Source organism: Colletotrichum tamarilloi, assembly GCF_030869305.1.
Source record: "Colletotrichum tamarilloi strain Tom-12 chromosome Unknown Scaffold_10.1, whole genome shotgun sequence".
NCBI lineage: Eukaryota > Fungi > Ascomycota > Sordariomycetes > Glomerellales > Glomerellaceae > Colletotrichum > Colletotrichum tamarilloi.
In genome coordinates this window covers 155555-182395 of record NW_026849393.1, presented here as the reverse complement: position 1 = coordinate 182395, position 26841 = coordinate 155555, and the positions used below count along the sequence as shown (strand labels likewise).

At 54.1% G+C, this 26841-nt stretch overlaps 9 protein-coding genes across 9 annotated transcripts; 3 read left to right on the top strand and 6 right to left on the bottom strand.

The window, feature by feature from the left end:
- Positions 1-3182: 3182 nt before the first annotated feature.
- Positions 3183-7532, top strand: CTAM01_04201 (glucose-methanol-choline oxidoreductase; the record flags this gene model as incomplete). The annotated part of the gene is made up of 5 exons (XM_060520231.1): positions 3183-3861; positions 3914-4030; positions 4098-4656; positions 4714-5241; positions 5291-7532. The coding sequence occupies 5 exons, from the start codon at positions 3183-3185 to the stop codon at positions 7530-7532; spliced, it is 4125 nt and encodes a 1374-aa protein (XP_060384876.1).
- A 584-nt stretch (positions 7533-8116) lies between these two features.
- On the bottom strand, positions 8117-10644 carry CTAM01_04200 (uncharacterized protein; the record flags this gene model as incomplete). Its single annotated transcript, XM_060520230.1, has 2 exons — positions 8117-10244; positions 10310-10644. 2 exons carry the CDS (start codon positions 10642-10644, stop codon positions 8117-8119), a joined length of 2463 nt encoding a protein of 820 aa, XP_060384875.1.
- A 980-nt stretch (positions 10645-11624) lies between these two features.
- CTAM01_04199 (helicase associated domain-containing protein) lies at positions 11625-15708 on the bottom strand (the record flags this gene model as incomplete). The annotated part of the gene is made up of 2 exons (XM_060520229.1): positions 11625-11875; positions 11931-15708. 2 exons carry the CDS (start codon positions 15706-15708, stop codon positions 11625-11627), a joined length of 4029 nt encoding a protein of 1342 aa, XP_060384874.1.
- A 529-nt stretch (positions 15709-16237) lies between these two features.
- Positions 16238-17207, top strand: CTAM01_04198 (HIT domain-containing protein; the record flags this gene model as incomplete). The annotated part of the gene is made up of 2 exons (XM_060520228.1): positions 16238-16388; positions 16456-17207. 2 exons carry the CDS (start codon positions 16238-16240, stop codon positions 17205-17207), a joined length of 903 nt encoding a protein of 300 aa, XP_060384873.1.
- Positions 17208-17607: 400 nt separating this feature from the next.
- On the bottom strand, positions 17608-18176 carry CTAM01_04197 (AT hook domain-containing protein; the record flags this gene model as incomplete). The annotated part of the gene is made up of 2 exons (XM_060520227.1): positions 17608-17720; positions 17789-18176. The coding sequence occupies 2 exons, from the start codon at positions 18174-18176 to the stop codon at positions 17608-17610; spliced, it is 501 nt and encodes a 166-aa protein (XP_060384872.1).
- A 1130-nt stretch (positions 18177-19306) lies between these two features.
- On the bottom strand, positions 19307-20228 carry CTAM01_04196 (signal sequence receptor alpha chain; the record flags this gene model as incomplete). Its single annotated transcript, XM_060520226.1, has 3 exons — positions 19307-19592; positions 19656-20092; positions 20151-20228. The coding sequence occupies 3 exons, from the start codon at positions 20226-20228 to the stop codon at positions 19307-19309; spliced, it is 801 nt and encodes a 266-aa protein (XP_060384871.1).
- A 1476-nt stretch (positions 20229-21704) lies between these two features.
- Positions 21705-23838, bottom strand: CTAM01_04195 (cyclin domain-containing protein; the record flags this gene model as incomplete). Its single annotated transcript, XM_060520225.1, has 4 exons — positions 21705-22001; positions 22054-22593; positions 22650-23723; positions 23827-23838. 4 exons carry the CDS (start codon positions 23836-23838, stop codon positions 21705-21707), a joined length of 1923 nt encoding a protein of 640 aa, XP_060384870.1.
- Positions 23839-24292: 454 nt separating this feature from the next.
- On the top strand, positions 24293-25303 carry CTAM01_04194 (uncharacterized protein; the record flags this gene model as incomplete). The annotated part of the gene is made up of 2 exons (XM_060520224.1): positions 24293-24421; positions 24761-25303. The coding sequence occupies 2 exons, from the start codon at positions 24293-24295 to the stop codon at positions 25301-25303; spliced, it is 672 nt and encodes a 223-aa protein (XP_060384869.1).
- A 1208-nt stretch (positions 25304-26511) lies between these two features.
- On the bottom strand, positions 26512-26631 carry CTAM01_04193 (uncharacterized protein; the record flags this gene model as incomplete). The annotated part of the gene is made up of 1 exon (XM_060520223.1): positions 26512-26631. One exon carries the CDS (start codon positions 26629-26631, stop codon positions 26512-26514), a length of 120 nt encoding a protein of 39 aa, XP_060384868.1.
- Positions 26632-26841: the final 210 nt, after the last annotated feature.

Genomic DNA, 26841 nt, shown 5'->3' with positions numbered 1-26841 from the left:
CTGGATGTAAGATGAAAGAGGCACAGTTCAGCCTGACGGTTGCCTTGGGGTCTCGGGAGCGATCTGATTGGAAAGATTGGTCTGTCGTGATGTATTCCGTATATCTGACGAGACTCGGAAGGCACCGATGGGCTCTGAGTGGGGCCCGCCGAGTCGGGATGGCATTAGCGGGGCAGTAGCGGATGGCGCAGCGACCACCCTCCCGCAGGGGCCGGACAAGGATCCACTGCGGGCCCTTGCCGCAGGCCCGCGTTGTTGGTGCGAGCTTACGGGCTACCAAATTACGCAGTCAGTTACCGCGAACTATTTGTGACATTGATCATGGATTAGAACACAGTCAGACGAGACATGTGGGCAGAGATTGTGGTATCAGGAGCCTCGGACTTCGTCACCCACTCAATACTCCGTACAGAGGCCGCAATTCCGGTCAGTGTAATTTGATGTTGGAACCAGGTTCACCACCCTTCTCCCTGTCACCTGGAATTGCATGCCAATTCCATGCGTTCGGTCAGTGGCCGGCGCATGTCAAGCATCAATCATTGTTTTACGTTCTCAATCACATGAATGAAGTAGACGAGCTTCCCTACTGACTACATGGCCGACCCGAGAAAAAGTTGCATATAGTCAATGTCAGTCTTGCCTATTCTCATGCTTCGCCTCATAAAATGCTTCTCGGCGGCGCATGTGCTTCTACATCGTCATCGCCTATTATGGTAGTCTGGTTCGACAAACTTTTGCAGAAGCTACAGAAGAAGACGGAAGGGACAATACCTCATGTTATCAAGGCCAAGGCTTGATAGCATGAAATCCTTGCCCTATCGTGAATAATGTCCAGCCGAGGCCCGTGCCTCAGTCGTGTCGAACTCATCTTGCACCAACACATCGGGGTAGGGATACGGCTTAGTCTCGTAAGGTGATCCTGTCGCACAAGACTCTGGCAGCTCTCTGTTTCAATGGCTATCTCATTCTTTCGGACTGAGACCAGGCTAGTCAAGTCCACCACTCGATTGTCTCAGCTTTCATGTGGGGGACGGGCAGCTCGGGAGCCGATTTTGCTTCAATCCAGACTTGCACTGGCCCAATTGAGAACATCTGGATTGCCTGGGTCTATTGTCGTCTATCAAACTTCCCCATTTCAATCATGTCTTGAAGAGGAATTGAGCCGCAAAGCGTGCAACATCAACGATTGCGGTTGTCTTGTTTGAAAAGGGCCTGAAGAATTCTGTGACCGGGGTTTCGATGTCGATTGTGGCTGCCTGGGGTCAGTCAAGGGTAAGGTCCAATTCATGGTGGCATTTTCCTGTTGCTGAATTCATCCTCAACCCCAGGATGCTTTAGGCAATCACTGATTGTTCGGGAAGGGTGGTCTGGAAAAAAGATACTTGACGCACGTGCCAAGCGGAAGTTCCTTTCGGCTGAGCCCTGGAGTGGTTGCCAGTTGAAGATAAGCGGGGCAAGGGTGCAAGAGGACGGGACTCACTCAGGTCGAAGTCCAAACGGGCAACCACTCCGTCGGGTGGAGAAATCTACGGCACGGTACGTATTCCTTCTTCCTTCCCACTGGGAACGGCCGCCTGGCTAAAGCCGAAGGGGAGACAACTTTCGACCAGTTTCATTGGCCCGTTTGCGCACACGCAAAGAGCGACCCAAGAGACATGTCTTTACCGGCCACTCAGGATCCATCTTTCCGCTAGTCTGGGCCTGGAAAAAAGGTACCTAGTGAAGTCGTCTTTTTAGAGTGCGTACGTATATGTATCTTTTCTTCACTTTTTCCTCCTGTCCACCGAGGTAAGGTAGGTACTGCTCGTAGCACTCAGCTCGCCCAATCCAACCCCATCAACGGCACCAATGGCACCACCCAATACAATGTACATCATGAGGTAGCTTCTTTCTTTTCTGGTCATGACAGACTCGGTCCGGCCAATAGACTCATGCCGTCTCGCATCTTCTGCAATAGTTGCTGCACACTAAGAAGTGATTGTCACAGCCCAACTCTCCATCAGCCCTCCTCCTTTGCACAGTACAATCCTGCTCCGATTACTATCCACACGACGCTACTCTTATTTTCGGCAACGCCTTCTGTACATCTGCAGCTCTGCATTCTATTGCGCCGGCGCAACCGCCCACTCACACCTCGAGAAACAGGGCGCTGAACCTCAGTCTCACCCTCACTCCATCCCCCGTCTTCTTGTCCCCGGCTTCAGGGCCTCAGCTCGTGCCGAGACTGCGGTCTTCTCTGTTGCTTTCCCTCATTGTCTGCCTTTTTGCCTACCCATAGCCCAATAAACCCGGGCCCGGATTTCAGTCTCAGGCCCCGGCTCTCCAGCCAGCCTCACTAGACCGGTTCGCTCCAACTTTAGTGCAAGAATGAATGAATTCGGATTCGTGCTCTAGGCCCGAGACACAAGATAGCAGAGCTATCAAACTATGTTGGCCCTGGCTTGCCTCGATCTGCTAATTCCGACCTCAGATTGTAGTTACCGTAGTTCACATGCTGCCAATGCATTCTCTAAGCTGTGCGTGTTGGTCTGGCTTCAGCTCGAGATCAACAGTCACCTCTTCTTCTCGCGCAGTATGCCCATCACACTTGCAATCGATGACGGATCCGGCACTGGTCCTTGCCGGCTCGACGAGCTCGTTCGTTCGTAGCGCACCCAAGGCACCTAGTGACTTAGTATCCCCATGTGCGTGTCGGCAAGGATGTTCCCAGGACCCCGGTCATCCATGGTGGTGTTCCCTCCTGGTCTGACTAGGGTGGGTTCTCTGTTTAGGTATCTACATAGACTAGTGTGGGATTTCTTACTAGGAATAGTTCGCAGCAGCGCATCTCCCTCTGCTTGGCCCGCCGTGGATCCCCCAATGAAGCATTCTTACATCTTCTCTGTAAAGCCCATTTCTCTCTTCCGCCCTTCATTCTGCGCTCATCATCCGCATTCATCTTCTCAGCCTTGAAGCGTGTATCTACTTTTCTGTTCTGTTGCTATATAGAGTCTGGCGGAACCCCTCTCATCCTCAGCTCATAACCACTCACCAACCATATTAACCCAGTATCTTGGCAGCATTTCCTAATCAGCAGAGCCTTTCTCAGGAGTCTCACACTTGCTCGTCAACTTTGCTTTTGAGTATTATATACCCTGGCCTTATCCGCGCTTGGATATTCCAGCCCTAGAGGCGCCAAACACATGGCTCCAATGGCTACTACAGAGGGCCTCAAGAACGGCACCGAATCCGGTCCCAGCCATATTAATGTGTCCAAAGCCAATGGATACCACTTGGACAGCAACGGCACCAATGGTCACAACGGTCACAACGGCTCGACACCCAGATATGCCGGCTTCTCGCCTGCTTCAACAGACTCACGCCCGCAGACAGCGTCCTCAAAATCTTATCAAGAGGAGCCCCCCTCCAATGGTATCAGATACAGCAAATCTCACAGGATCCCGACCTTCGGAATTCACGAAGAAGACAACGCCCCTAGATCAAGGAGCTACGCCAACATCCGCACATATGCCGACGATGCCCGAAGGCAATATCCTCGCATATCAAAGCCGGTTGAGCTGATGCGCAGCAGCTATGATGTCGTTGTCATTGGTTCAGGGTACGGTGGTGCTGTCGCCGCATCTCGCCTCGCCCGTTGCCAAGATGCCAACGGCAAGCGTCAGTCTGTATGTGTACTGGAGCGAGGAAAAGAGAAGTGGCCTGGTGAATATCCTACTGGCGTTCTCGATGCCTTTGACGAGCTTCACGTTTCCGGCGAGTTTGCCCCTGGTTGGCTCCCCAGCACAACTGTGGAAAAGGGTGACCCGACTGGCATGTACCACTTGATCTTCGGGAAGGGGCTGAACGCCGTCGTTGGCAATGGTAACTACATGCTTTCCTGTTATGTTGAAAATCATCTGCTGACTGATGACAGGCCTGGGTGGCACGAGTTTGATGAACGCCAACGTTTTTCTAGAAGCCAACGAGGCCACCTTGTCTATGCCTATCTGGCCCAAGTCCATCAGGGAGAACCCCAAATGTCTGGAGAAGTGTAAGCCATTCGCCCCATAGGATTTTGTACGAATCTTTGGAGACATTACTGACACGTAGTCACTCAGTTTACCAAAGAGCTCGGGATGTTCTTGAGCCCACTCAATACCCAGATGACTGGCCCGAACTTCCCAAAGTCAATCTCTTCAAAAAGCAGGCTGCCGCTCTTGGCATGTCCGACAAGTTCAAAATGGTCCCTCAGACAACTAGATTCCGCAATGGTCCCAACAGTACTGGTGTGGAGATGTCTCCATCAGCCTTGACCGGCCAGGACTGCACTGGTGTCAATGATGGCTCCAAATCGACTACATTGGTGACTTACCTGGCTGATGCCTGGAACTGGGGCGCAGAAATGTTCTGCGAGAGCGAGGTTCGTTTCATCAAGAAGGCCGACCCGCGCATTGGAGGGTACCTCATTTTCTTCGCCTGGCATGGCCGGAACCGAGGTCACTTCAAGGCCAATCTCCACGGAGACTTGATGTGGGTGCATGCGAAGGAGTGCGTGTTCCTCGGTGCCGGTGCTATTGGTAGCACTGAGATCCTTCTCCGTAGCAAGGAGATGGGACTGCCCCTGAGTCCCCGCGTCGGCGAAAACATGAGCGGCAATGGCGACATGCTAGCCTTTGGGTAAGTTTGGACCTTTCTATTCTACTCCGAGACGTACGCGACTGACCGCGATCTTAGATATAACATGGACGAGGAGGCGAACGCGATCGGGAAGCCCTTCCCCAACCCGTATAACCCTATCGGACCTACCATCAACTCCGTTATTGATGACCGCGAAGGGCACGAGAACCCTCTTGATGGATATGTCATCCAAGAAGGAGCTATCCCTCGTTCTTTGACACCGTTCCTTCAGACATTATTGGAGATGATGCCTGGCAGCATTGAAGCCACTGGAGAACCGTTCCAGGAGAAGGTCCGGTCTGCCTTTGCTCGGTACTCGAGCCATCTATTCGGCGCGTATCGCCAGGGCGGATCAATGGATAACACTCAGGTCTACCTGGTTATGTCCCATGACAGCAGTCAGGCCATGCTTACACTCAAGGATGACAAGCCAGTCCTTGAGTTCCTCGGGGTTGGTCGTAGCGATCACGTCCGCAAACTCAATGATCTGCTAGCAAAGGCTACGCAGGCCATGGGTGGAACCTTTGTCAAGAACCCTTTCGATGCCTTGATGGGAGGTCAGCAAGTGACCGTTCATCCTATCGGGTAAGTTTGAAATTCGTCCATTTGTGAACTGTTCTAACATGACTCACAGTGGAGCTTGCATGGCCCGCGATGATACTGGCGCCACCGGTGTCACCAACGATGTTGGTGAGGTATTCGCCGGAGACGACGACGAGACACACCCTGGGTTTATCATCACTGATGCCTCCGTCATTCCCGGTGCCATTGGTGTCAACCCCTTTGCTACTATTACAGCCCTGGCCGAGCGGTCCGTCGACGCTCACATCCACAGGAGAAACCTCAAGATTCACCCCAACGAGAACGGCATCTTGGACCTATTCGGGGAGCCTCAGTTTGCCCCCAAAGAATCCCATGAGACGGCAGAGACTGAAGTCGAGATCAAGAGAATTGATGAAGCAAGCTCACTCATTCGCCATGCCGACCAGTCCAAGGCTGGAGGATTCGGCTTCACCGAAGTCATGTCTGGTTTCGTTCATCGCGACGATGGGCTCGTGACTGACAAGCGGGCCACCTATGAGTTGGCCTACCGAGCAGCCAAGAGCCTTTGTGAGAGCGCCAGATTCTTCCTCAGTGTGCAGGCCTTCAACACGAAGTCCATGATCAAGGAGCCCGACCACTCTGCCATGCTGACGGGTACCTTTGTCTGCCCCTCTCTTCGCGGTTCTCCTTTTATGGTCCAGAGAGGTGACTTCAATCTCTTCATTCTCGACCAGAAGGCACCGGGAACTCGGAACATGACGTACGACTTTGACCTCCGGGGCATCCACGGCGAGAAGTACCATTTCCATGGATACAAGGTCGTCGATTCCTCCGTCGCCCTGGCCCCCTGGCAGTTCTGGAAGGCCACGAGCACACTCTATGTCACCATCACCGAGCACAGTCGCGACCTGGAGGCCGTCCACGACTGTGACGAGCCGTGGCGCCGCGGAAAGGTCGTTGCCAAGGGCATCATGCACATCCAGTTCGCCGACTTTGTCTCTCAGATCATGACCATGACCCCAACGGGAAGCAGTCTCATAAAGAAGGCCTACAGCGCGGCGAGCTTCCTCACCTACTTTACTCGCAAGTCGCTCTCCCTTTTCCTGGCGCCCTTCACTCCTATCCAATACCCCAGCGTCACCTACAACGGTTACGTCAACGACACTCCTCCCAAGGCATCCTTCGTCATCGTCGCACGAGACGGCGTCAAGACGCGCATGCACATGTGGGAGCCGACCAACCCGAGCATTGAGACCAAGAACCTCTTCATGATCCCGGGTGCCGCAGTCGATCACCAGATCTACGCTCTGCCCACGATCAAGTACAATGCGGTCAACTACTTCACCCGCGCCGGCTACCGCGTCTTCATCGCCGTCCACCGCATCGGCCAACTCATGGTCGCCCAGAACAACTGGACGACCTACGATGCCCGCCTGGACCTGCGGGCCTGCATCGAGTACATTCGTGAAAAGTACGCCGACGGCAACTCCCAGGAGAACAAGGTGTACTGCATCGCCCACTGCATGGGCAGCGTCGCCTTCTCCACCGGTCTCCTGGACGGCACCATCCCCTCCAACTGGGTCCACGGCATCACCTGCAGCCAGGTCTTCATGAACCCGATCTGGGCGACCCTCAACATGGCAAAGGTCAAGGTCGGCCCCATCCCCATGGACAAGCTCTACAAAATGGTCCTCGGCAACTGGTTCTCCTGCAGCACGGCCAAGGACGACAGCTTCCTCCAGCGCGCCCTCAACGAGGCCCTCAGACTCTACCCCGAAGAGCGCAAGGAGATCTGCAACAACGCCAGCTGCCACCGCTGCACCCTCGTTTTCGGCCGCTGCTGGAACCACAACAACCTCAACGAGGCGACGCACCGCCAAATCGACCGATTCTTCGGCGGCGTCAACATGACGCAGCTCCAGCTCCTCATGAAGCAAGGCTCCGAGGGCCACGTCATGACAAACGGCCCGCTCTTCCGCCCGCTCACGACGCCCGACAATATTCGTCGCCTCCGCGGCGTCCCCGTCATGCTCTTCGTCGGCCGGGACAACGCCGTGCTCACCCCCGAGGCGACGGAGCGCACGTACGAGATCCTCTGCGACACTTTTGGCTCGCATGGCGGAGACGGCCCGAACGGTGGACTCCAGTACCGCCGTCGCGTCGTCCCTGGGTACGGGCACCTCGACTGCTGGATGGGACGCAACGCGTGGAAGGACGTGTACCCGTTTGTCAGGGAGGAGGTCGATCGCGTTGTCCGCGGCGAAGAGTACCACTTTGTCGACCCTGATGATAAGTTCTCTCGCATGGTGGACAGCGGTGAGCTGCTCTACTAAGAGTGAAGAGTTTCATCATTGTAGCATCATCACGTTGTTATTCGCGGTCGTGTATTTCTGGGGGTTCGGGATTTATCTCTCATCAGAGAGTCGGAAAATTGTGTCGATACCCCAACATTCCTTCTTCAAAATGTAATGAGAGCGTGGGAATAATCTTCTTGGAGAATTCAATGCGTCGGGAAGCAAATTGGATTTAGACAGGGAAAAAAATAAGGGGGAAATTTTACACTCACTGTGGTGGATAGGAGTTTGGGTTGGATCATGTCATTTTCTTCAGAAAGAAGCAGCAGTGCAGGCTCGCATCTGCATCATTCATTCCACAAGAGGTACTACAAGGTTACCAAAGGTAGATGCCAAATAATCAAACCTATCAGCATCAGAAAAACAGAAGCCACAGATACTTGTACAGAAACGCCAGTGACCTTTGCCGATTTCCCAGTTTCATACACACATCAAGTCCACCCGTCCGTTAGTCTTGACCCGCACATCATCAAGTCCAACATGATACAGACAGGAGGGGGTTCTGCCTCCCTCGGGAGACAAAACCAAAGCAAAACGTACTTGTACAGAGAGCATGCCTTTTCTCATGAACCCCCATCTCGCGACATCTCGCGCAGGGACGTGACGTAGTTTGCTTCCAGCGCATCCCAGTCAACCACTCCGGCCTCCCTCTCAACCATCTGCGGCGGCGCCCACGCTTCATCAAAGACCAACCGGACATCGTCGCGGTAAATGAAGCTCTGACGGTGCCATTCATCTTCACTAGACGCCTCGATCCTGCCTAACGCCACGTCGAGCTGCTCCACGACCGCGCCTGACCCGTCGTCTTCCCACGCGATCCAGGCCATCGTCTTGCCGCCCTCAACGTCAATCTTGAGCGAGGCAGAGCCCCACTCGAACGTCCCGCTGGTGAACCCCGGGGCGGTAATCTCAACGATCTGACCTCTCCGCCGCTTCTGCTGATTCGTTGCCGCGGAGGATGTCGACGTGACAACACGGGTAAGCTTGACTTCAAAGACGCCCTGGGCTGTCGCGAACCCTCCTCTCGCGAAGCTGAGCCACTTTGTAAGGTGCGGGCGGACGGTCCACTCTGCGCCGGCAGGGGCAAGGAGCTGGATCCCCAGGATCTCCGAGGTAAGGGCGCTCGTGGGACCTGAGGACCAGCCGTGACAGTGGGAGTTGCGGGCTGCGGACCGGTAGGCCGGGTACTGTAGGCCGCCGTCGACCATGAAGCCCTCAACCAGCGTGCTGTTCGTGAAGCCCGGCCCGTCGAGGAGGTAGGACCACTCGAGGAGCATCAGCTCGACGGCGGAGTCGTGCTCGTCAGCCGCAGCGTGGGCGAGGAGCTCAAAGGAGGAGACAAAAGGCGAGATGACGTTGGGGAATTCAACCGCGGGAGCGCCGTACTTGCCCCAGCGGGATCGAAGTCTCTCGGAGACGACCGCACGTCGGGAGCGCGGCGTAGCACCGGAGATGAGGGCCCAGCTGTTGCCGTCTTGGGGGTCGGTGTGCTCGGGGCCGCGACAGCTGCGCCGGCCGATATTGTCCGAGTACAGACCGGTGTCTCCGCAGTAGAGTTGCTGAATGCCGGCGTTGAGAGCGCGGCGCACGCCCGACCAAACCCCTCGCGGACGTGCCGCGGGGCTGTCGTCGTGGAGCCACTCTGCTAGCTTGATGCTCTTTTCCAAAACGGCGCTCAGGATCGCGCTGGCTTCGAGGTTGTGGCCTGTCATCCCTGGGCGCAGCCAGTCTGCGGCGCTGGTGACGTGGAGGAGGCCGGTGTGGTCCACCTTATCGATGCTAACGTTGAGAGCCTTGACATAGGCCGGCCATCGTTCTGCCAGCCAATCTAAGTCTCCAGAGTACTTGACGTAGTTGTAGGCGCCCAGCAGAGTGTGCAAGTGATATGTATCACTGAACTCGCCGTGGAGGCCCAATGGCGGGCCGGCCCATGGCAATGATCCATCCGCGTACTGATGATCGAAAAGTACGTTGAGGGCATTGCGGACAGCTACCATGTCATATGTGCTGACGGCGATACCAGGTACCGCAATAAACATGTCGCCGGGCCAAACGACGCGATCACGCTTTGCGCCATCGGTCGTGACAGCCGTGCCGTTTGCGATAGTGAAGTTGGAGTACCAAGAACCCGTCGGCGACTCGTTATGGTCCCAGTCGCGGTTGTAGTCGATGATGGCCGAGCCTTCTCGAGGGTCGATTGTCGAGAGCTGGAGAGTGTATGCGCCGGCGTACCAGATGCGATTGAGCATGTCGCTCGAGCTGTGGAAGTAGCCCGAATACGCACGACCGTTGGACTGCGAGGGAAAGGCGGTGCAGTTTACCCAGAGGCCCTTAAGCGTAACCCAAGGCTTCTTGTACGGGTCTCTGTCGGCAGCTCCTTCGAGTGGTACTTGTTTCTCGTCCTCTTCTAATACTGCCTGACCTTGAGGCCGGGGTACCTCCACGAAGCGATCGTCTGTCAGAACAGGGTATTCCGGCATCGTCAACGTGAGGTACTTGAAGCCGCCGCGAATAAAGTCCTTGCCAACGCAGACTGTGCCGGTCCTGTCGTCAAATTCAAAGTGTAATGGCAGGTCTCGGTCTAACTTCTCGGTCGTGGTGTCCGGCTGCGGTCCGGCATATAATGAGGACTCGGAGTACGCTAGGGAGATCTCGGGGTCATTTCCGGTGGACGATACATCGAAGCATACACTGTCAAGCAGCCATGATTAGCCAGGGACGACGCGCTCTAAAGGGCAGCGGGCACATAATCGTACCGTCCAGCAATGTTCTCCTCAAATTCCAGCGTCAACATCCCGCCAGGCCCAATAGTGATGCCGTGGTGGAACGTACGTCCCGCTTCGACGCCGACCTCTACGGCCTCCAGACCCGACGTCGTGATGTTCCCTTCCACGTCCCATATGCGATGCGGAACGATATAGGTCTTGTCTGCTGGTGCTTTTATATATCTTTCCCAAGGTCCCCTAAAGACCGGCGTGTCAGGGAGACTATTCGGATCGATGAACGGAGGCTGCAGTGCCGCCAGGATCATGCGCGGCGCCATCATCGAGACAAGGGATGCCCATTTCGCGGGCGGTGTTGTGGACTTCATCTTTCCGGCTCAGTTGGGGCACGATAGGCGTTACAATAGATAGCGGGAAAACGAAGTCGACAAAGTTCAAGAGTATAGCCAACAAGTCGAAGCCATGTGGAACACAACGTCTCGGGGGGTAACTTGCAACACCGGCGTTATTGTGCAGACGTAGAAAGTCCGGAGGCTGCAAGGGTTTTTGGGAGCAAAAAGCCGGACGCCCTGTTGAGAGGGAGAGGAATTGACGCACGCACGAGCTTTGGGTTGTTGCTTTGTTGCGAACAGAGTCCGTTGCAGGTTTTGGGGACCACCACGGGGTCGTTGCACCTGCCCTGCGTGCGTGCCGAGCTAGCTACCTACCCCGCGTCCCACCCCCGGCCCCGCAGCCCCCGGCCGCCGATCGCCGCGAACTCTATGCACCTATCCATTCCGGGCAGGCGCAGCCCTCTCCACACTATCCGTACCTTCATCCACATGCCGTTGAAGGTTTAATGCCCGTTGACAGCCGCATCTCACTCGGAAAGGTTTGATCTCAACGAGGACTATGATTCCTGAGAGCAAGGCAGAGGAAACGTATTGAATGACTAAGTAACCTCACCTATACTGAACCACCTGCTGGAAGTGGGGTTGCAGCAGAAAATTGTCCAGTTTCAGACCACACCAAACCCGAGACGTTCGTAATCCACCGTATTTCAGACAACTACCTTGTCTCGTCGCGGCAAATGAAGAGTTTTCAATACGGGCACTTACGATATAACATCAAGTCTGAGTAATAAACTACGCGGCCAGCCATTGTGCGCGGCCTTGCTTCGGCCGCGTCTCTTGCTTGGAATGAACATCCCACCTCATCCACATCGGCTCTGCTTTGAGTACATACTCAAAATAAAAAATGTGGGACGCAATGACGTGTGATGTGTTGCGTTGCTCACTCTATTTTTTGCCTCTCCATATTTGCGCCGGCATAATAATCCACAAAAAAGTATGGCATACCACCCGTTCTATCATGCGTCTAGTCCGTCCAGCTCTAACAGCTTCGCAACCAGCTTGATCACTTCGTTGTCTGCGAGATCTAGTCCAGGGTTCTCAATCTTCATCGCAATCACGTCATCGACCATGCCCCTGAGTCTCGACACCAAAACTCCCAACCGCGCCCAGCCTCGAAGGCGCACCCATTCGTCGACCACCAGTCCTCTTCCCAGTGTATCCAGACTGATGGCACCAGAGAACAACAGCAAAGTGTAGGCGTTGAAAGCTATTTGAGAATCAGCAAACTTATCTTCGCCTTGATATTTTCAATGGAAACTTACGTGTGAGGTCTCGGATGAATGTCTTGCTGGTGGAAATCATAGTAAAGTACGACATGAACGAGGCGTTACCAGTGAACCCTTGACTGCCGAAAAGCGTACTGCTGGGATGCACAAACACTCGGCCCTGCTCTTGAGCAAAGTACTTGATCAGCCGCGCCTCCGGATCCAACTCCTTCGCACCGGAAACCGTGCTAGTAAACTTCTTGTCGGGATACTGGATCCGCGCAATCTGCGGGTTGAACGCCGAGGCCGTAATCGCACGTAAAAGAGTCATGCCGGATTTGCTCTGGCTCTGAGCGGCGCCGGACTTGCTCGTCTCGACGATACCAATCTCAGCGAGGGCAGAATAGTACTGCATTCGCGTTGCCGATATGTCATTCAGCGTAAGCCACGAGAGAAAGTTGTCGTCGCAAAAGTTGCGAAGTTGCCGCTGTCCTACCCCATCGCCGCGCATCTCGTCCCACTGCTTGAACGCCTCAAGATCGGTAAGCAGGTCGCCGTCTCCGTTCGAAAACTTCATGCGCGCGTCCTTGGCCTGGTCGCGCTTATCCGGAGGCGACATGAATGGACTGCGGGTGCTGAGAATGGCGGCAATCGTGACCGAGTCATCCAAGCAGCCAAAGATGGCACCGTACACCATGAGTTTTGCGCATCGCAAATCGGCGGGGATCATGGCTAGTTGTTGACCTAGTGCGGTCATTTCGTCTCCGTCCAACGCACCCATTCTGCGCAAGAGCTTGATCGCGCCATCAACGGCTGTGCTATCAGGCGGCGTAGGCGACTGTGAGAGGAATCCGGCCACGTTCCTCATACCCATGGCTCGTACGGACAGACACATCTGCTCCAACGGTACTCTCCTGATTTCCGGATCCGGTCGCTCAGCCATCTGTTGCTCGAGATTCTTGGTATACAGCTTGTAGCACTTGCCGGCCTGCACTCTGCCAGCACGACCACGCCGTTGCTTACACGCCGCGCGAGAAGCCCAGTTCTCCTCCAACTTTCTCATGTTGTTCACGGGGTCGTATGTAGTCTCCTTCACCTTGCCGCTGTCGATAACGGCAACAATGTCGTCAATCGTAATTGAAGTCTCCGCCACGTTGGTAGCAACGACAATCTTTCTCTTGCCATGCGGCGGACTGGCAAAGACCCGTTTCTGCTCTTTGGTCTCCAGTGAGGCATGCAGAGGCAGAACGTGTAACGAGGAGAAAGACCGCAGGACGCCACACGCCCTGTTGATCTCGGCCACTCCGGGTAAGAAGATGAGGATACCGCCCGACTTGCCCGTATGAGATAGATCCGCGTCAATCTCCCGTACGGTCTCTGCCAGAAGGTCGTAGTTGATGCGATGGCCCAGCTTTTGAATCACCTTGCCCATGGCGTCGCCTCGTCCGCCATCTCCATCAATCATGTCACCTCTGAAGCCCGTCATGTTGATGATATCGTCTAGGTAGAAATCATCAACAGGGTACGTTCTTCCAGCAATCTCCACCATGCCGACGTCCAAGCCTTGGGAGGTGAAGTAGTAGTTGAAAGATGCGGCATCAAGCGTGGCGCTCATGAGGACCAACTTCAAGAGGTTCTTCCTCGTCTTCATGACCTCCCTGACAATGGTCAGAAGGAAGTCTGTATCCAGACTACGCTCGTGCACTTCGTCAATGACAATGTGACTGACGTCTGCCAGCGACGCCGCAACGTCTTCAATCTTTCCACCAGAAGTTTGCAGCCTCCTCAGTAGCACACCAGTCGTCACGAATGTGATTTTTGTGTTGTTGCTTCTACGGTTCTCGCCGCGAATGGCGTAACCGATTTCGTCTCCAACTCTGCTACACCGTTCCTCGGCCACACGGTCGGCCAAACCAAGCGCGGAGATTCTCCTGGGCTGTGTCACAAGCATATTGACACATTTGCCCAGGCCCCTGTTGTACAGGTCGTCCAGAATGAACTGCATCGACTGCGTTGACTTTCCGGAACCAGTCTCACCACTGATGATGGTAACGTGGTTGTGTTCGACGGTCTGAACAATCTTGTCACGAACCTGCCACGCAGGTAACTTTTGACGCTTCGACATCATCTTCTCCCACGCTGGATCCTCCGTCCTTCTCAACCAGTCATCTCGTGATCGTTCGTCAGGTGTCCACGAGATTGGCTTAGGAGCTCTCTGGGATTTGTTCGAGGCTCTCTGTGACCGGGCTTCGTTGGGTACCTCGGACGCCGTCGAGGCTACTGCTGAAATGTCCAACAGTTTGCCTGGCCGTTCAATTATGTCGTTGATATTTTGCTGAATCCAGTCAATGGCAACAAAGACCTTCATAGGCTCCTCCCAGTAAGAGTCGTCTAGATAGCCAATCGTCTGCTTGATTATCGACAGCTTAATCTGCGCCGGGAGAGGTGCCACAACGGCAAAGTTGAGCTGGGCAGGGTAATTCGGCGTCTTGCGAACCTGAACGGCTGCCTCTACCGGCTTCCCTGCGTTCTTGACCTTTTCAAGCTTTACTTGGATGATGTCCACCGATGTCTTCTTGAAGAGGTCGCCGAAAGAAGACTCCATCGCAGAAACTTCATCTTCCCAGAGCTCATTCGCCGAGACACCCGGGGGAAGAAGATCTTCCGCGGTCGATCGCGACTCGTCTCCTGACACTTGCCCCAATAGGCGGAGCTGAAGGAGCTCGGCTGCCCGGCCTTCGCTACCGCCAGCCTCCTCGAGGACGCGGGCGCACAGGTCGAGGGCGTAACCAGATTCTGAGAGACGTTTGATGACAGCTTCTTTCTTGAGATCCATGGACGCGACCGAGATACCCGCCGCATAGCTCTCCGGCAGTGCCCATCGCGGCAGGTCATCCTCAGGAACGTGAATCAACAGCCACTCGAGCGTTTCCTCACGGTCCTTGCAAATCTCTGTAGCCTCCTCAACGTGACTTCGTCTGAATCCCAGCTTGCTGAGCTCGTCGACAATCGCCTTTTTCTGAGCCGCTGGTATTTGAATCTTGTTTGGGTTCCAAACAACATACTTTTGAATCAGTGCCTCGACCTGGGTTCGCGAACGCTTGCCCATCTCAATCTTTGGCGCCGTCACCCAGCCCTTCATAGCGTTTGCGCCGGCTAGCCCAGATGCGCCAGGCATAGACTTTGCCTTCTCCTTGGCCGCCTCCGCCTCCTTGCGCTTCTTCTCAGCCGCGGCCTTGGTGTCCTTCCTCTCCATGAGAGTCTTGAACGGGTCCGCGTCGTACATCCACGCCTTGCCATCCTTGACGTCCTGCTTCTTGATTTCCTGGAAATCTTTCCACATGGACTTATAGTCGGGCGGCAGCACCATGTGCTTGTTCTGCATGCTGCACACCCTAAAGAGGGCATACGTGGCCGCGGCATGCCTCGCCTCCAGGGCAGTCGGCCTGGTGAGCAGATGTTTGAAGTCCGGCGCAATCTTGAACGAGTCCAGGGTCATGAGCTCTTTCGTCTTCGGGTCCTTTGCGCTGAGGGTGATGAAGCAGGCATATCCCTCTGGAGTCTTGCGCATGTCGTAGACTGGCTTCTCCCACTGCTGCTTCTGGCAGTACTCATTGAAGAGGTTCTGCGGCAGCTTTCCGGTCCATGACGACCCGCCAATGATCTGTTTGACGGTGGGCTTATTGGCAGCTGGACCGGCGGCCTGCTCCATGAGCGATAGACCGCCAGTCTTCTTGCCTTTGGCGCCGTCTTTGGAAGACGATGCGGCTGCTTGCGCCGCTGGGGCTGGCGCGGCGGCCTTGTCCTTTCCCTTGCCTTTCTTGGGCGGTGCCATGGTTTGGTGGCGTGTCGAGGTGTTTGTCTAAGGGCAAGTCTGAGCCATGGAAAACGCTGTTGGCGGTGAAGATGAGAACGCAGTCGGTCTATCGTGAGCCACCTCAGAGTAACTGCGCGAATGAGCTCGTTGCGATGTCACTGAAAGCACTGGGAAATTTTATTTGCCCGTGGATTTCCCAGGTTGATTGGGGTGGTTGTTGGAGCCCAGTTGCAGAAAGCCACTTGCCGTTAGCGGTTGCAGAGGCGGTTTGCAGTGGCCACTCAGCGACCTTGACGTTGATGGCGGCTGGCACTGGATGGAGGGGCACGGCTTCTCCTGCAGCTCCCCCGCTGTGGGTACCTCGATTATGTTCTTTGAAGGGTCCGGCCGGATCTCTAAACTGCCTGATGCACAATCACATTTGTTGCCGTACCCAGGACATAGCCTTTGGTCGCAACGAGACCGCAGACCGCAGCTTTGAAGCTACGGAGTCTTCTTTACCACTGTACTTCGTATAAAGAATGGCTCATTGAACACAGCGCACACTATGGGCCACACGCAAAGCCTTTCCCACACCCAGCCAAACATCCCACCCGCAAGACAGACAATGGCGGGCACAGACTCGGATCCTGAAGACGCCATCACCAAGGATGAGATCCAAGGGACCGCCGCCGCGCCTGCACAACCGCGAAATGCGTGTAAGCCATCCTACAAAAATCTTCCCCGAAACCTCGCAAGCATTCTGACCTTCGCGCCCCCCTTAAGTCGCAGAGCTCATGACACGAAAACGCAAGCCCGAACCGACCCCAGAACCTCCCAAGGCTTCTTCTCGAAACAAGCCCCCTCACACAAGCCGCGATGGCCTTGGTGTATACATCGAAAACCCGTCCTCCTTCCCTGCCTCGCGCGTGATCTACCACAATGACGATTTCGTCGCCATCAACGACCTGTACCCGAAAGCCAGCGTCCACACGCTACTGCTCCCTCGATCCCCCAAATACACCCTCCTTCATCCGTTCGAAGCCTTTGACGACCCCGAGTTCTTAGCGACGGTACAAAATGAAGTCTTGAAGCTGAAGGACCTCGTAGCCAAAGAGCTACAGCGACGGTTCGCAACGGAAAGCAAGGCCGAGGCAGATCGAGAAGCCGTGCTCGACGGACGCGCAGAGCCGACAGGCGCCGAGCTTCCCCAGGGCCGTGACTGGCACGCCGAGATTATTAGCGGCATACATGCGCATCCAAGCATGAACCATCTGCACGTCCACGTACTTTCGCGAGACATGTATTCTGTGTGCTTGAAGCATCGCAAGCACTACAACTCCTTCAATACCCCCTTTCTGGTCGATGTTGCCGATTTTCCACTGGCCCCGGACGACCCCAGGCGTCATCCCGGCCACGAGGGCTACCTCATGAAAGTAGACCTTGTTTGCTGGAGGTGCAAGGATAACTTCAAAAACCAGTTTGCGAAGCTGAAGGAGCACCTCTCCCAAGAATTCGTCGAGTGGAAAAAGGAGTAAAGACGGTAAGACCACAACTGCGATATACAGTAGCGCAACAAGGGGGCAAATGAGGAAAAGCAAAGCGTGGAGCAGCACAACCTCAGCCCAAAGACGGAAGGTTGCGTCTTCACAATAACAACCATAGAAGGGTGGAGACGAAATAGTCTCGTATTCAGCAAAAAGCATGATATCTCAGTAACGGTCAGGGTCTCGCATGTCGCGCGGTCTGCAGGCGGGAGAGGACCAGGACCGTCATCGACACCAAGCCCACTAAACAAATCGGAAGCGATACCCCAACGCCTTCTTATGTTTTCCCCAGTGTCCGCCAGACGAAAAATCCCAAGATCCCGTGCGAAATGTAGCAAAAAGGTCTTCCCCTTTCGTCCGTTGTATTACTGTGGATGAAAAAGTTTCGTGGTCAGCCGAATATTCCTCGTATCATTCTCGATGGCAGCCAAGGACGCACCTCTTCAGCAGAGTCCGCGGCGTCGGAGGGCGACTTCATCGCGGCGTCTTCCTTAGTTTCCTGTGCTTGATGTATTAGTGAGCCGACGTTCATACTCGTACACGAGCCGGAAGGGGAGAGATCTTGAGCTAACCTTCCTCTCCGTCTTCCGAGTCGGAATCAGCGGGCAATTCCTCTTTGGCAGCCTTGCCCTTCTTGGCAGACTCGGCCTTGGGTGTAGCGGCGGCGTCAGACTTGCGAGGACGGCCACGGCGACCACCAGCGCCGGCAGACTTTGGTGTAGCCTTCTTGGGCGTGGCAGACTTCTTGGGAGTAGCTGCGGTTGCGTCGTCGGCCTTCTTGGGTCTTCCGCGCGTCTTGGTGCCAGTGGTACTAGGTGCGACCGTCTTCTTCACGCCTCCGCTACCTTTTGGGCGACCACGAGGACGTCCCGTGGGAACGTAGGGCGTCTTCTTCTGGCCATCGGCTTTGGGGGGTCTACCCCGACCGCGCTTCACGGGTTCCTCAACGGTTGGCGCCATTGTAGATTGTGTGTGTTAAACGAAAGTTATTTGCGAAGAAAAAGAAAATGTGGGAAAAAATTACGCAGGAAATCAGAGATCGTGAAAAGCCCCTCGAGGTACTGTACAATTCTTCTCCGCGACGATCGAAGAGAATGGGGTTCACGAAAAGGTCTGGGAGAGAGTGAAGTGTGAAGGAGAGAAGACGCAGAAGGCGGGCGGACAAGTCCTGAATGTGCAATTAAGGTCCGATGCTCATAGCGCGGAAGTGACCCTTGTGGGTGGAAAGCGCGTTTGCGCGTCACTCTCGCGCACATGGGGAAGCTACTACCTTAGGTTCGTTGAGCACCAAAGGTAGGTACCCGCTTCTGGGGTAGGTGCCTCCCAGGAGTCCAGGACCACCCAACTTCAGACTGAAAGCTCTTGCACCAAGAACCATGGAGATGCATCTACATTTAATGAGATAATCGTGCAATAACCCAAAATCTCCCAATACATCATGTTTTGGTATTAAAAAAAATTGCAAATCAAAATTGCACTTTCCACTGGTCCCATGACCAAAGAACACTCAGGTCCCTGCTCTGGCACAAGTAATCAGAGTGCTGACCGCATTAAGGTAAGGTCAGGGCCCTGGAACCTCAATTGGATGCGTCTCAGGCCAGATCAGGCAAGGTAGACTTGCTTTTTCGTTGTTGAAGTGATTGGTAGCCACATATCTATGCTGGGAATTGACAAACTTTCAGGCGAACGCAACACTTAGTCTCTCACAAGGCTTGGTGTACGGACAACAGCTAACAACAAGCTCTTGGCAGCCCATTCTTCCCTTATTGTCGTTAGTTGCGAGTGGAACAACCTCAATGGACGAAATATCCAAGGTGTCGTTCACATATTCTTGAGAGTGCATCTTTAAGGCGATAACAAAGCTCCAGTAATTCCTACGAGAGTCGCCAACATCGGCTTCTTGCCTTGTATGTAGCTATTGTACAGTACTTTTGTTTTCCTTCTCCAACGTCAACTCAATGTGAACATCCTATAAGCTCTTTTCCAGCTTGTTGGGCTCTTCAAGGTTGCCAATCTGTGATCGCATGGTTGCTATCTTGTCCAACGTATCCACGTTCTTAGGCGGCTCGCTTCGTAGAGGTGCTACGTTCCTACTCGCCCTTCTTGAGCTTGCCACTGGCACCGCTCTTGACACGCTTGGCAACAGGGCGGTTGATGTGGTGGTCGGGGATCCAGCTCTCGTCGTAGCTCTTGCCAGTCGAGGAGGCAACACCAGTGGTGTCAGCCTCAGCCAGAGGCACGGTGACACTAACAGTGCGCGCCTTCTTGGAAGACTTGGCCTTCTTAGCCTGGGGGAAGAGGGCTTCGATCCAGGTCTTGTAGACAAAGTACAGAGTACCAGCGAAGGCACCAGACAGGAAGAGGTAGAGGAAGATGCTACAGGAGATGTCAGCGGTTGTCATCAAACCATAATGGCGGTGCATTGGTTGTAGAACTCACATCTGAGGGTCAAAGATGCTGGTAGGGGGCTCGACAATGGCGGCGGTGGAGTTGTAAGCCTGGACCTGGAAGATATCGCCCTTGGAGTTGCTCATGACAGCAATAAGCTGGAGGAGAACATCCTGGGGGTTGGCGTCGAGAGCAAAGGAGTAGGGAACAGCCTTCTTGTCGCCAGCCTCGATGGTCAGGTCGTAGCGGGCAGCCGTCAGGTTGCGGATGATGCTGTCACTGGGAAGGGAGTCCTCGGGAAGCTCCTGAGTGGAAGACAGGGTGCCGCCAACCATGGCGACCTGAATCGGCGCATCCTCATTGTTGGTGAACTCGATCAAGGCCTTGGTGGGGTGGCCATTGACGATCTTCACACCAAAGATGTCAGCATCGGGGAAGGTGGTCTCGATGTCAGCCTTGAGGGTCGGGGGGACAGCGTCGGTATCGACCTGGTGATGGTTAGCAATGAGCATCAGGGGTGCTAAGATGTCAAGAAACATTACGTACAGGGGCCGCCTCGGCAGCAAAGACGCCGGAGATGGGCAGGGCCAAAAGGGCCAGGAGCGAGGACCTGAGGTAAACCATTGTAGTGACGACGAGGGACAAGCAGTTGGATGCGACGTGACCAGTTCAACGATCGCAAGCAAGGTTGACTGGAGTGGGGGAGAAGGGAAAGGAGGAGGGAGGTAAGGAGGAAGATGGGAAGTGGCAGATGGAAGATGGAGATGGAGACAGATGGAAGGGGGGCTGGGGCAAACCCAATTCAACTCAGATCGCGTGCGTCTTTGCGCTGAGGTGTCAGGTTGGATGGGTAAGGTGGGCGGGAAATAAAAGTGTGCGTGAGGTGGGTGATTCAGCAATGGGAAAGAGAGGCAGACTGGACAACCGTGGACTGGGAGGCGACAACAGCAAGGTGGCCTCACAGCAATCGATCCACCACCGCCTTGGAGAAAAAAGGGACCTCCCTCGCACCGCGCCCATGGCCTCGTCAATTGAGCTGTTGGCCAATGAAGTGCCTGACGCACTGCGGAGCTACCCCATGGTGCAAGTGCCACATGGAGAACCAGCCACCAGCTTCCAAGCGAGTGGGGCACCTCAAGCTTCCATAGCTGGCGCGCTGGTCAGCTTGACGACCCAATCATAGCTTCCCTCGGCCAGGGAAGGGAGCTGTACTTCAACGTCAATAATGTACCTTGAGGTAAGTACGAAGGTAGATGCCGGTATGACTTCCAGGTTGAAGATAGCACGAGAGTGCCAAGGTGATACTCGCGCTCACCCAAAATCTTGAAGTAGTGCCCTCCACACTAAAGGACTTCATCAAAGCATTAAATCAACGGACCAAGAATACTGTCAAGATATTCATTGCCTCCTTACCGACCCGACTACCGTGACGCCGCCATCCATTGTGGCCATCTCAGCTGATCCTCTAGCTGAACTGTAACAGTACATAGAAAATGCAAATCCCACCCCCTTTGCCAAAGGATTATAAGTCATACACAAGTTATTGCCTCGTCCTAAACCATCCCTCAGGCAGTCATCATAGTTTGTGCCGTTTCATCTATGCCACACCTCCACGGATCGCGCTTGCTTTTGGTTTCGGTTCTGGTATGTTGCTCCTGGAAGCCACGCCCATCGTCTGCAAGGTTTGTTTGCCTTGCCCTCTAGAGGAACCTTCCTCCAACGCCAAAACAACCTGGCCGCGTAGTAAAGAAAAATCAAAATCGACTCGGGCCAACCGAAAAGTAGTGAAAGGCTGAGTAAGAAACCAGTCATTGGTATCGTCAAGTCGTCCAGTGTCGTCAACGGACCGCGCGGGCGGTCTAAAACATTGTGTAAAAAGAGTTGCCGGCGGTTCATCAGTCGTTGCGTCTAAAGCCCGGACCTGTTGTCCAGCCGTACTCGCAATCGTGGTATTATGATAGCCGCCGCAGTTGCAACCAATATCGCGTCGGGTGTCGCTTAGGAGAAGAAAAAGGTCGTTGCATCGAGCCAAGTGCCCCGCGGGCGCACGGGGAAGTCCCTCACATGATGCGTCATCGGTGGTCGAGCACAATTGTCCCACTAGCTCTGGAGCTCGACCATCGGCTTGCCATGATGAGGTTGGCCAGCGTTGCCGTCGATCTCGGCAAAGTCATAAGCCGCCACACGGCCTGTAGACTGGCGAACAGCGGGCAGGGTGAAGCCCTTGGCAATCTCCGTCTCAACGTACTCAGCAGCGCGCTTGTATCGCTTGTCAGAGTACTTCTCAAAGACCGCAAGGTGGTGCTTGCGTGGGTTGTAGCAGCACTCGAGGATCATAGTAACTAGGTTCTTGAGCTGGCCCCAGGTGTATCCAGAATAGTGGACATGCGCAGGAGTCTATTTTCATTGTTAGCGGCTTGGTATAATAAACCTGTTGGAGTAGACATACCCAGTCACCCTTCTTCAGGATCAAGCGAGACAGGCAGTGCGCGGCAGCAGCGAGGAAGCTGGGAGGGCTCGCAACGAAGCGCTCGTCCATGATGGTCACCTCCAGAAAGTACTTGGCCAATGTGCGCGTCTCCAGGTCGTAATCATCCGCCTTGCTAACGCGACGCAAGAAGCTCATCGGACCAGGGAAGCCGAGCTCGAAGCTCAACATGCTAAGCATGAAACGCTCAGCCTTGAGGATCTCGTCAACCTTGTAGCCGTTATCTACCATGAAGACGATCTCCTGCAGCGACGGGCAGTTGATCTCCTCGTACTTGGAGGCAACGAGCAATGCAGTTGCACCAACGAGCTGAAGCTTGCCGATCGATACAACCTTATACGAGAGGAAGCGATCGATGTAGTTGACGGTCAAGAAAAGCGTCTCCGGAAGCAGGCTGAATCGGTGGTGAACTTGAACGAGCCAGTCCATCAAGACGGAGCGCATGGACCATTGAATCTCGGCCTGGTTGTCCATGTAGTGAGGATCAGGCAACATTCTCATCTGGATGTATGATGATTAGTAGATGCCTGTATGAAAGCTATACGGGGCACACAAACCTCAAGTTCCCTCATGTACTCAAAGATGTCATCTCCATACTCTGCAACCATGCAGACATCCCAGATCTCGTCGTCAACCTCTTCCTGGGTACGGGTACTTTCGACGATGGCACGGGCAGTCTCCAACTCTTGCTCGACCTTGTCGGTAATCTTAGGAGCGAGTATAGTGGTTGCGCCGCCCGTAGTAAGGTCGCCGCGGGAACGGTATGAGTGGGCAGTCGTGTAGCCCTGGTCGTCGTAGAGCTCTTCTTCGTCATCCTCGTCCCAATACTCCTCCGCCTCCGACATGTTTGGAACACCCAGTGATTCGGAAAGAGGCTCCAGGGAGCTAAGCTTGTCAACGGCAGCATTCGATGATACAATATCCTCAGGTAGTTCGCTATCCGGAACGTCCAGCGAGCGTCTGTGGTAGGGGCCATGGTACTGTTCTTCGCCAATGTGCTCGACGGCATCCTCGTAGGTAGCCTCCGTCACATCATCCATAGACTTCCAGGCTGCCGCAGCAGGAGCAGCGTGTGCAGGGGCTGTGGTCAGCTTGCTTTGTGTCCGTCGCAAAACATGCGCAGCAGGCTCCTTCTTAAGCTGAGGCTGAGACTTGTGGTGACGAGGCTGTTTGCCAGAGGCTGACTCTGAAATGGGGTCCTGGGCCACGAATTTGCTCTTGGAGGGACGAGCCTCGTAAAGCTGAGCAGCGGAGGATCTCTTGGCAATCTGCTTGTTCTGAGTCTTGGGCTGCTTCCACTCCGCAGTCACGGGTCCGTTCTTGCTGCTGAGGGCTGTGGCCCGCTGAGCGGCCTTGAAGAATCCATCTTTGCCATTGACCGCGTTCTCCTTGTTGTAAGTGTGATCCACAGCCTTGCCCTTACCCGCAGTCTGGTCGCTGGGAAGCGAGATCAGGTTCTTCACGGTGTTGCTGACGTCGCCGAATGCGGTTCGCTTAGCAGCAACCTGCAGAGCGCCGTTGCGAGGCATGGCTTGCAGGTTACCGGTAGACTTGTGTCGCTGGTGAAGAGAATCGTGTTTCGAAGGGATGATGTTTTCGTTGCCACCTGGGTGGACTCTGAGGCGCTGAGGCTGTTTGAGTCAAGTCAGTCGATAGTTTGAGAAAGTCGCCCTTGCTTGGTCCTTGGGGCGAGGTACGCGGGCGTGGTGGTTACGAGGGAGGATAGTGACTTACTCTAGCGTCCATCGCGACTGCTGGTCTTGCAGATAGCTACCTTAGTGCTGCTGGTTGAATCTGCTCGGGAGGGCACCTTTGTGGGGCAGTGAAGAATTATGAAGGCGCGCAGTGGATGTTGATGTGATTATCGTGGGACTGAGAATAATTGCGCGTGGGATAGCATGTAAACACCACAGTGACTCGGTTGGCCGTGTTGTGGAAAGTCGTGGTCCCCAATTGCTGCCGATCAGATACGGGCACGGTTGGTCAGAGTGAAGGGATGGGCGAGGGACGGGAGATTGCGACGGGTAGGGATATAAAAGAAGGGAAGGTCGGTTTATCTCTGCGGGATGGTAGAGGATAAGAACCAGACCCGGGCTGCCTCGACAACGACCAAAGTGGAGGAAGGATGGGGACGGGGATGTAGAGTTTGGAAGCAACTCTTGATGAGAAGAAAAAAAGGTCTCAGCCAAAAAGCTGCACGATGGGTAACTGCCACGGCGGGCGGCTTATGACCAAAAACGGCCTGGTAAGGTTGGAGCGGCCAGAATGTGCAGTGGACTTTTTTGGGTTGTTTACTTCCGTGTTTGTCAATACAGCTGAGAAATCCGAGGTACGCACCGGAGACGCGGTACCAACGCGCCACCTCATTGGCTGAGAGCGATGGAGCCCTACCGTTGGCCGGTCGATGGGTGGGTCTCAGCATCATCGCCGCGGGGCCAATTGAGCTCACTTCGTACGTTCGTATGCATTTACCTTACCTTACTCCGTATGCTTCCTTCCAATGGGCTCTGTCTCCGATACCATGTTTTGGACAGCCCATGTCTCTACGCAACGATGCGCATGAGCAAATCCGGGGACCTATGCTCGAGCAATGCGTTGCGAAAGCAAGGCACGAGTCTTCTGTCATCGTTTCACCTAGACCACACAATACAATACCACACCGTCCTAGACAACCATCGTTGTTGTTTTCCAACTTCTGTATTGTTTGCGCCAAATACTACCTGACTATCTTCCCAGACCAATCTTCTACAGCGAGACGCCGTTCGTCACCCGTTTCGATAATCTCTCCCCTTTTCCAAGCTCGACACTCCCTTTACCAACGGCTTCTTACGAAAATCCTTTGTCCATTGCGCTACTGAAACCTGCAACGTCTACCATTAGCTTGGCTCCCGCTCGAGAACACAAAGGCAGCCGACCCACGTTGGCCTCTAGAACGTTGGGCGACTCGTGGAAGGAACGCCATAGCGGCCCAGAACAAAAAGGCATACGAAACGCATCGCTTCGAGGCTCGAAGTCGTTGAACGGTTCCTGGCCAGCCAAGCCTCGCCTGCCGTTGTCCTCTCCTCCGGTCTTTCAGCTCTGCAATCCAGCCTATCCAGAAGAAGCCACGCCCGAAACCGAAACCCATCGTACTCCGAGCTGTGATATCAGCACTTGCCACGGCACCTGTTGTGGCGAACGTGGTCCTTGGAGTTTGAGTGCGTTATATTGAACTGTAACCAAGGTCTTTGTTCTGTCGGGTGTTCATGAATACGTTGCCTCTGGTCTCTTTCTCTACTAATCAATCTGGCTTAGTTTCGCCATGTGCTGGAGTTCCACGCTCGCAATTACTGCCTCACTCACACAAGACCTTTCTGACCTTCGTTGTGTTCTTTTCCTCGGCACTCTCGACGCAATACCAGGTCCTGGGTACAACCTCTCAAAGCTCCCTGCAATCCCAAGTGATACTATGAAGCTGTAGTTGCGACCGAGCTTTAGTTACCTATATCTAGAAGCAATTATTCACCTAGATATTCTCTCGAGAGCCTAGACAAATTTGGCTCTTAATGTACTCAACGTCATGGTGAAATTGAGTATTCTTCGGGGGAGGAAAACATGTGCTTGACAGACTGATACTACTTCGGATCATTACGATCAAAATTAGGTGGTTGTTGAGTTTAACTTAGCGACTCCTACGAGATTCCACAGTGGGATACATATTCTTACTATCTTCTGTAATTCGAACAATAAAGAGCTCCAGCTAGGGAACATTCGTGTTATACGCAGGCACGAGCCTTGGTCTCTACCGCCTGCTTTGCCCTTCCTCCAACTGCCAATGATTCAAGTGTCTTTGCGATGTACTTCATACTCGAGTGCGCACAATTGCATCGAAGCGAACTGAGCTGTTCTGGATTGCCGTATCTTCATTATTCCTTGGAGAAGACTTTGAGGACTCAATTGATGGGACTGGAGCATGGTACGTCTCATTCCATCATGTCTTGTTATGATGTAACAAATTTCCAAGGACCAACGATTAATGGCAGAGAAAAAGCACCACGGAAGCGCTTGCAAATAGAGGCTAATTGATAAGAACAGACAGTCGGAACAAAGACATAGGCTGGGCGAATCAAGTATAGTGCTATTAGAGACATACCAGCTCCCCTTATTTGGCCAGGAACCAGCAGGCACACGTTTGTGCAAAGCCGTCTGGCAAGGCATGCCGGTGTGACTAGGGAAGAATATGGTGAATCATCTCGAAGGATATATCATGTGATTTAATTGATCTTGCCTCAATTTTTCTCAAGACTGCTGGAGTTATTAATACCGTTCATATGAGGGCAGGATTGCCATGTTCGTCGTCGAGACCATTTGTTTTCGGGGCCATCCACGTGCTCTGTGCATGGGCCAGCAAAGTTGTCTTTTGATATCAGCATCTCAGCCTCAGGCTAACACGCTTTTCTCGAATGGTACCTGCTGTTGATACTTGGAAGGGATAGGGTATCGGCAGCATCGAAAGCCGCGAATCGGGCTCGAGAATTGGAAATTGCGACTGGTGATCATGCTCGTTTTGTTTCCACCATACCAACTATGCGACGGTTCGCCAATATTTCGCTTGCAGAAGCTAGCTACTCACGTTTATCTCGCATGGCTTTACTCCCATCTGAATAGTTCTACACAATCATTACAGCGCACAAAAATTCGAGGGCACCAGTAGCAGACAGATACAGCACCAAATAGAAAAGGGAGCTTAAATTGTGTGAAACGGAGATC